The sequence below is a fragment of the Coregonus clupeaformis genome, chromosome 1 (genome assembly GCF_020615455.1).
Source record: "Coregonus clupeaformis isolate EN_2021a chromosome 1, ASM2061545v1, whole genome shotgun sequence".
NCBI lineage: Eukaryota > Metazoa > Chordata > Actinopteri > Salmoniformes > Salmonidae > Coregonus > Coregonus clupeaformis.
This window is the reverse complement of record NC_059192.1, coordinates 3,222,390-3,232,208: the sequence shown is the minus strand read 5'-3', so window position 1 is coordinate 3,232,208 and position 9,819 is coordinate 3,222,390. Positions and strand designations below refer to the sequence as shown.

The window sequence follows — 9,819 nt, the reverse complement described above, 5'->3', positions numbered from 1 at the left end:
TCAATAAATGCACTCTTGAGAATCAGGAGAAAAAATAACTTTTTATTGACACAAACAAGCACACATCAGCTTAAATAAATAACCCCAACAAATACAAAAAATAGCAATGTACAAAACCCTATTCCCTATATAATGACACCCTATTCCCTATATAATGACACCCTATTCCCTATATAATGACACCCTATTCCCTATATAATGACACCCTATTCCCTATATAATGACACCCTATTCCCTATATAATGACACCCTATTCCCTATATAATGACACCCTAGTCCCTATATAATGACACCCTATTCCCTATATAATGACACCCTATTCCCTATATAATGACACCCTGTTCCCTATATAATGACACCCTATTCCCTATATAATGACACCCTATTCCCTATATAATGACACCCTATTCCCTATATAATGACACCCTATTCCCAATATAATGACACCCTATTCCCTATATAATGACACCCTATTCCCTATATAATGACACCCTATTCCCTATATAATGACACCCTATTCCCTATATAATGACACTCTAGTCCCTATATAATGACACCCTATTCCCTATATAATGACACCCTATTCCCTATATAATGACACCCTATTCCCTATATAATGACACCCTATTCCCTATATAATGACACCCTATTCCCTATATAATGACACCCTAGTCCCTATATAATGACACCCTAGTCCCTATATAATGACACCCTATTCCCTATATAATGACACCCTAGTCCCTATATAATGACACCCTATTCCCTATATAGTGAACCCTATTCCCTATATAATGAACCCTATTCCCTATATAGTGAACCCTATTCCCTATATAGTGAACCCTAGTCCCTATATACTCCCATAGGGCCCTGGTCAAAAGTAGTGCACTATGTAGAGAATGGGGTTCTATTTTGGATCAAACACTGTTTTTGCTTCCAGGTAGAACATTTTTGGTTTCAGGTAGAAAAAGGGTTCTACATGGAACCCAAAAGGATTCTACCTGGAATAGGTTCTGCTATGGGGACAGCCCGAAGAACCCTTTTAGGTTCTAGATAGCACCTTTTTTTTTTCTCTAAGTGTGCAGCGTGCCATTTTGGATGCACATTTAGAGATCTTTAGAGTCTGTCGCTCTCGTACTCTGGCGTCTCAGAGTGCATGCTGGGTAAGGGGGCAAGGGGTACATTGGGAATGTAGTAGAGGGACTCCTGACTGGCAGTAGGTGGGGTGTGGGATGGACTGTTCACCCCTGAGTCTGAATCCTGAGCCATGGGACCATCTGGCTGCAGCATCTCTTCTTTGCTATACTTCCCCTCTCTCGACTGCAGAGGAAGTGAGGTCACAGGAAGCACAAAAAGGGTCGTGGCCTCGGGATGGTCTTTCGGCTTCAGCTCGTTAAGCTCCTGGAAGTTCTTGAGACGGACCACTTCCTTGTGGGCGGAGCCACTGTAACACGGCAACAGCGCGAAGACGTCCTTACGGAACTTATAACTCATTCCGAAGTAGATGAAGGGGTTGTACAAGGAGGCGGACTTAGCGAAGAGACGGGTGAAGATCAAAGTCATGTTGGGGACGTGGTAACCACAGGCAGACCACATGGAGACCACCGCATAGGGAGACCACGCCATGATGAAGGCTGTGCAGATCACTATGGAGACCTGGAGGAGAAGGGACAGAGAAAATATGTTTAAAAAAGCTACAGGACTGTTTCTCTCAGCACAGACTGGAATACGTTTCCGGATTCATCCGATGGCATTGAGGAGTTTACCACAGCAGTCACCAGCTTCATTAATAAGAGCATCGACGACATCATCCCCACAGTGACCGTACGTACATATTCCAACCAGAAGCCATGGATTATAGGCAACATCCACACTGAATTTAAGGATAGAACTGCCGCTTTCAGTGAGCGGGGCACTAATCTGGACGCTGCTTATAAGAAATCCTGCTATGACCTCCAAAGAGACATCAAACAGGCAAAGCGTCGATACAGGACTAAGATCGAATCCTACAACACCGGCTCTGACGCTCGTTGGATGTGGCAGGGCTTGAAAACTATCGCGGATTACAAAGGGAATCGCAACCGCTAGTTGCCCAGTGACACGAGCCTACCAGAAGAGTGAAATGCCTTCTATGCTCGCCTCAAGGTAAGTGACACTGAACCATGCATGAGAGCACCAGCCGTTCCGGACGACTTGTGTGATTTCGCTTTTCATAGCCAATGTGAGTAAGACCTTTAAACGGGTTAACATTCACAAGTCTGCGATGCCAGACAGATTACCAGGACTTGTAGCATGCGCTGACCAGCTGGCAAGTGTCTTCACTGACCTTTTCAACATATTCCTGACCCAGTCTGTAATACCTACATGTTTCAAGCAGACCACAATAGTCCCTGTGCCCAAAATCGCCAAGGTAACCTGTCTAAATGACTATCGCCCCATAGCACTCACATCTGTAGCCATGAAATGCTTTGAAAGGCTGGTCATGGCTCACATCAACACCATCATCCCAGACACCCTAGACCCACTCCAATTCGCATGCCGCCCCAACAGATCCACAGATGACTCAATCTCTATCTGCTTTGATCCCCTTTTGCACTAACTATTTTGACTCATCACATACACTGCTGCTACTGTCTATTATCTATCCTGTTGTCTAGTCACTTTACCCCTACCTACAGTATACTGCTGCTACTGTCTATTATATATCCTGTTGTCTAGTCCCTTTACCCCTACCTACAGTATACTGCTGCTACTGTCTATTATCTATCCTGTTGTCTAGTCACTTTACCCCTACCTACAGTATACTGCTGCTACTGTCTATTATCTATCCTGTTGTCTAGTCACTTTACCCCTACCTACAGTATACTGCTGCTACTGTCTATTATCTATCCTGTTGTCTAGTCACTTTACCCCCTACCTACAGTATACTGCTGCTACTGTCTATTATCTATCCTGTTGTCTAGTCACTTTACCCCCTACCTACAGTATACTGCTGCTACTGTCTATTATCTATCCTGTTGTCTAGTCACTTTACCCCTACCTACAGTACACTGCTGCTACTGTCTATTATATATCCTGTTGTCTAGTCACTTTACCCCTACCTTCAGTATACTGCTGCTACTGTCTATTATCTATCCTGTTGTCTAGTCACTTTACCCCTACCTACAGTATACTGCTGCTACTGTCTATTATCTATCCTGTTGTCTAGTCACTTTACCCCTACCTACAGTATACTGCTGCTACTGTCTATTATCTATCCTGTTGTCTAGTCACTTTACCCCTACCTACAGTATACTGCTGCTACTGTCTATTATCTATCCTGTTGCCTAGTCACTTTACCCCTACCTACAGTATACTGCTGCTACTGTCTATTATCTATCCTGTTGTCTAGTCACTTTACCCCTACCTTCAGTATACTGCTGCTACTGTCTATTATCTATCCTGTTGTCTAGTCACTTTACCCCTACCTTCAGTATACTGCTGCTACTGTCTATTATCTATCCTGTTGCCTAGTCACTTTACCCCTACCTACAGTATACTGCTGCTACTGTCTATTATCTATCCTGTTGTCTAGTCACTCTACCCCTACCTACAGTATACTGCTGCTACTGTCTATTATCTATCCTGTTGTCTAGTCACTTTACCCCTACCTACAGTATACTGCTGCTACTGTCTATTATCTATCCTGTTGCCTAGTCACTTTACCCCTACCTACAGTATACTGCTGCTACTGTCTATTATCTATCCTGTTGTCTAGTCACTTTACCCCTACCTACAGTATACTGCTGCTACTGTCTATTATCTATCCTGTTGTCTAGTCACTTTACCCCTACCTACAGTATACTGCTGCTACTGTCTATTATCTATCCTGTTGTCTAGTCACTTTACCCCTACCTACAGTATACTGCTGCTACTGTCTATTACCTATCCTGTTGCCTAGTCACTTTACCCCTACCTACAGTATATGTACATATCTACCTCCATTACCTCGTCCCCCTGCACATCGACTCGGTACTGGTACCCCATGTACTGTATATAGCCAAGTTATCGTTACTCATCGTGTATTTATTCCTTGTGTTATTATTTTTCTGTTTTTCTCTCTGCATTGTTGGGAAGGGACCGTCAGTTAGCATTTCACTGTTAGTCTACACCTGTTGTTTGCATGTGACAAATATTTTTCATTTGATTTGAACCTTTTGCGGTCTAGGCTGGGTTATTTTTAAATCACTTTCTGTTTCGGTTCTGTTGATGTAAATAGGTCCTCTAACTAAATGTTATTGATTGAATGTATTAATTGGTTGGTTGGTTGATTGATTGGTTGGTTGGTTGGTTGGTTGGTTGGTTGGTTGGTTGGCTGGTTGGTTGGTTGGTTGATTGGTTGGTTGGTTGGTTGGCTGGCTGGTTGATTGGTTGGTTGGTTGGTTGGTTGGTTGGCTGGTTGGTTGGTTGATTGGTTGGGTTAGGGTTATCCCATTATCCCAGAAACCCTAGACCCACTCCAATTTGCATACCGCCCCAACAGATCCACAGATGATGCAATCTCTATTGCACTCCACACTGCCCTTTCCCACCTGGACAAAAGGAACACCTATGTGAGAATGCTATTCATTGACTACAGCTTCAACACCATAGTGCCCTCAAAGCTCATCACTAAGCTAAGGACCCTGGGACTAAACACCTCCTGGATCTGGACTTCCTGACGGGCCACCCCCAGGTGGTAAGGGTAGGTAACAACACATCTGCCACGCTGATCCTCAACACGGGGGCCCCTCAGTGGTGCATGCTCAGTCCCCTCCTGTACTCCCTGTTCACTCATGACTGCATGGCCAGGCACAATTCCAACACCATCATTAATTTAGCTGACAACACAACAGTGGAAGGGCCTGATCACCGACAACGATGAGACAGCCTATAGGGAGGAGGTCAGAGACCTGGCCGTGTGGTGCCAGGATAACAACCTCTCCCTCAACGTGATCAAGACAAAGGAGATGATTGTGGACTACTGGAAAAAGAAGAGGACCGAGCACACCCACATTCTCATTGACGGGGCTGTAGTGGAGCAGGTTGAGAGCTTGAAGTTCCTTGGTGTCCACATCACCAACAAACTATCATGGTCCAAACACACCAAGACAGTCGTGAAGAGGGCACGACAAAGCCTATTCCCCCTCATGGATTGAAAAGATTTGGCATGGGTCCTCAGATCCTCAAAAGTTTCTACAGCTGCACCATCGAGAGCATCCTGACTGGTTGCATCACTGCCTGGTCCCTGCACGCACCACCCACGTGGAGTTCCAGGTCTCAGGCAGCCTCTGGAACTGCCGTTCTGCTGCCAACAAGGCAGAGTTCATCTCAGCCTATGCTACCCTCCAGTCCCTCGACTTCTTGGCGCTGACGGAAACATGGATTACCACTGAAAACACTGCTAATCCTACTGCTCTCTCCTCGTCTGACCATGTGTTCTCGCATACCCCGAGAGCATCTGGTCAGCGGGGTGGTGGCACAGGAATCCTCATCTCTCCCAAGTGGACATTCTAAATTTTTCCCCTGACCCATCTGTCTATCTCTTCATTTCAATTCCATGCTGTCACAGTCACTAGCCCATTTAAGCTTAATATCCTTGTCATCTATCGCCCTCCAGGTTCCCTTGGAGAGTTCATCAATGAGCTTGACGCCTTGATAAGTTCCTTTCCTGAGGATGGCTCACCCCTCACAGTTCTGGGGGATTTCAACCTCCCTACGTCTACATTTGACTCATTTCTCTCTGCCTCCTTCTTTCCACTCCTCTCCTCTTTTGACCTCACCCTCTCACCGTCCCCCCTACTCACAAGGCAGGCAATACGCTTGACCTCATCTTTACTAGATGCTGCTCTTCTACTAATCTCACTGCAACTCCCCTCCATGTCTCCGACCACTACTTTGTATCCTTTTCTCTCTCGCTCTCCTCCAACACTACTCACTCTGCCCCTACACAGATGGTAATGCGCCGTCGCAACCTTCGCTCTCTCTCTCCCGCTACTCTCTCCTCTTCCATCCTATCATCTCTTCCCTCTGCTCAATCCTTCTCCCTCCAATCTCCTGATTCTGCCTCCTCAACCCTCCTCTCCTCCCTTTCTGCATCCTTTGACTCTCTATGTCCCCTATCCTCCCGGCCGGCTCGGTCCTCCCCCTCCAGCTCCGTGGCTTGATGACTCATTGCGAGCTCACAGAACAGAGCTCCGGGCAGCTGAGCAGAAATGGAAGAAAACTAGACTCCCTGCGGACCTGGCATCTTTTCACTCCCTCCTCTCTACATTTTCTTCATCTGTTTCTGCTGCTAAGGCCACTTTCTACCACTCTAAATTCCAAGCATCTGCCTCTAACCCTAGGGAAGCTCTTTTGCCACATTCTCCTCCCTGCTGAATCCCCCTCCCTCTCTGTGGATGACTTCGTCAACCATTTTGAAAAGAAGGTTGACGACATCCGATCCTCATTTGTTAAGTCAAATGACACTGCTGGTCCTGCTCACACTGCCCTACCCTATGCTTTGACTTCTTTCTCCCCTCTCTCTCCAGATGAAATCTTGCGACTTGTGACGGCAGGCCGCCCAACAACCTGCCCGCTTGACCCTATCCTCTCCTCTCTTCTCCAGACCATCTCCGGTGACCTTCTCCCTTACCTCACCTCGCTGATCAACTCATCCTTGACTGCTGGCTATGTCCCTTCCGTCTTCAAGAGAGCGAGAGTTGCACCCCTTCTCAAAAAAACAACACTCGATCCCTCTGATGTCAACAACTACAGACCAGTATCCCTTCTTTCTTTTCTCTCCAAAACTATTGAGCGTGCCGTCTTTAGCCAACTCTCTTGCTATCTCTCTCAGAATGACCTTCTTGATCCAAACCAGTCAGGTTTCAAGACTGGTCATTCAACTGAGACTGCTCTTCTCTGTGTCACGGAGGCTCTCCGCACTGCTAAAGCTAACTCTCTCTCCTCTGCTCTTGTCCTTCTAGACCTGTCTGCTGCCTTTGATACTGTGAACCATCAGATCCTCCTCCTCACCCTCTCCGAGCTGGGCATCTCCGGCGCGGCTCACTCTTGGATTGCGTCCTACCTGACCGGTCGCTCCTACCAAGTGGCGTGGCGAGAAGCTGTCTCCGCACCACGTGCTCTCACCACTGGTGTCCCCCAGGGCTCAGTTCTAGGCCCTCTCCTATTCTCCCTATACACCAAGTCACTTGGCTCTGTCATATCCTCACATGGCCTCTCCTATCATTGCTACGCTGACGACACACAACTAATCTTCTCCTTTCCCCCTTCTGATAACCAGGTGGCGAATCGCATCTCTGCATGTCTGGCAGACATATCAGTATGGATGACGGATCACCACCTCAAGCTGAACCTTGGCAAGACGGAGCTGCTCTTCCTCCCGGGGAAGGACTGCCTGTTCCATGATCTCGCCATCACGGTTGACAACTCTGTTGTGTCCTCCTCTCAGAGTGCGAAGAGCCTTGGCGTGACCCTGGACAACACCCTGTCGTTCTCCGCTAACATCAAGGCGGTGACCCGATCCTGTAGGTTCATGCTCTACAACATTCGGAGAGTACTACCCTGCCTTACACAGGAAGCGGCACAGGTCCTAATCCAGGCACTTGTCATCTCCCGTCTGGATTACTGCAACTCGCTGTTGGCTGGGCTCCCTGCCTGTGCCATTAAACCCCTACAACTCATCCAAAATGCCGCAGCCCATCTGGTGTTCAACCTTCCCAAGTTCTCTCACGTCACCCCGCTCCTCCGCACACTCCACTGGCTTCCAGTTGAAGCTCGCATCTGCTACAAGACCATGGTGCTTGCCTACGGAGCTGTGAGGGGAACGGCACCTCTGTACCTTCAGGCTCTGATCAGTCCCTACACCCAAACGAGGGCATTGCGTTCATCCACCTCTGGCTTGCTGGCTCCCCTACCTCTGCGGAAGCATAGTTCCCGCTCAGCCCAGTCAAAACTGTTCGCTGCTCTGGCACCCCAATGGTGGAACAAGCTCCCTCACGACGCCAGGACAGCGGAGTCACTCACCACCTTCCGGAGATATTTGAAAACCCACCTCTTTAAGGAATACCTGGGATAGGATAAAGTAATCCTTCTACCCCCCCCTTACCCCAACCCAAACCCCAACCCCCCCCAAAAAATAAATAAAAAATAAATAAAAAACTTTGTAAAGTGGTGATCCCACTGGCTATAAGGTGAATGCGCCTATTTGTAAGTCGCTCTGGATAAGAGCGTCTGCTAAATGACGTAAATGTAAATGTAAATGGTATGGCAACTGCTCGGCCTCCGACTGCAAGGCACTACAGAGGGCAGTGCATACGGCCCAGTACATCACTGGGGCCAAGCTTCCTGCCATCCAGGACCTCTATACCAGGTGGTGTCAGAGGAAGGCCCTAAAAATTGTCAAAGACTCCAGCCACCCTAGTCATAGACTGTTCTCTCTGCTACCGCACGGCAAGGGGTATCGGAGCACCAAGTCTAGGTCCAAAAGGCTCCTCAACAGCTTCTACCCCCAAGCCATAAGACTCCTGAACAGCTACTCTTCTGCTTATTATTTATGCATAGTCACTTTAACTCTACCCACATGTACATATTACCTCAATTACCTCGACTAACCGGTGCCCCCGCACATTGACTCTGTACCGGTACCCCCTGTATATAGCCTCGCTATTGTTATTTTATTTTACTGCTGCTCTTTAATTACTTGTTATTTTTCTATTGTTCTTAAAACTGCATTGTTGATTAAAGCTTGTCAGTAAGCATTTCACTGTAAGGTCTTCACCTGTTGTATTCGGCGCGTGTGACAAATACGATTTGATTTGATTTGATTTGGTTGGTTAATTGATTGATTGGTTGGTCGGCTGGTTGGTTGGTTAATTGACTCACCCTAGTGACGTCTCGTTCCACTTTCCTCTGTCTGGATGAGAGGTACCCGTCAGCTGACATGGCGTTGCTGCTCTTCACGGTATTGATGATGGAGACGTAGGAGAAGACCATGACCGTGACTGGGATGAAGAAGCAGAAGATGAGGATGGAGATGATGTAGGACTTGTAGATGGTGGAGTAGTTAGCCCTGGACCAGTCCACCTCACAGTTCCCGTACCCACCATCTGGAGCTAGAGATAGGGGAATGGATGGATTGGATTAATGGATGGATGGATGGATGAATTAATCGATGGATGAATGAATGGAAGGATATATGAATGGATGGTTTAGAGCAGTGCTTCGATGGATGAACGGATATATGAATGGATGGATGGATGGATGAATGAATGGATGGATAAATGGATGGATTAATGGATGGATGGATGGATGAATGAATGGATGTATAAATGAATGGATTAATGGATGGATGGATGAATGAATGGATGGATAAATGGATGGATTAATGGATGGATGGATGAATGAATGGATGGATAAATGGATGGATTAATGGATGGATGGATTTATGAATGGATGGACGGAGACACTAACCTGTGTAGCTGCCCCAGCCCAGCAGTGGAGCCACAGACCAGAAGAAAGCCCCGACCCAGATGAACATCAGAGAGATGCAAATGGTGCTCAAACTGATGCAGTAGGCTGGAAACAGGACAGAGAGGGACACACACACACACGGACAGACAGACAGACACAGGACAGACAGACAGACACAGGACAGACACAGGACAGACAGACAGACACAGGACAGACGGACAGACACACACAGACAGACAGACACAGGACAGACAGACAGACAGGGGACAGACAGAGGACAGACAGAGGACAGACAGACAGACAGACAGACAGACAGACAGACAGACAGAC

The 9,819-nt window shown here is 47.2% G+C and overlaps 1 protein-coding gene across 1 annotated transcript in view; it reads right to left on the bottom strand.

Annotated features, from left to right (window-relative positions):
- Positions 1–1,025: 1,025 nt before the first annotated feature.
- Positions 1,026–9,819, bottom strand: part of LOC121556611 (opsin-5-like) — a 35,040-nt gene continuing 26,246 nt past the window's right edge. The window contains exons 4-6 of the mRNA XM_045223869.1: positions 9,490–9,594; positions 8,902–9,131; positions 1,026–1,653 (exon numbers count right to left, since the gene is read on the bottom strand). Coding sequence (XP_045079804.1) covers positions 1,114–1,653; positions 8,902–9,131; positions 9,490–9,594 — 875 coding nt within the window. The 3' untranslated portion in view covers positions 1,026–1,113. The remainder of the gene's footprint in view (positions 1,654–8,901; positions 9,132–9,489; positions 9,595–9,819) is intronic.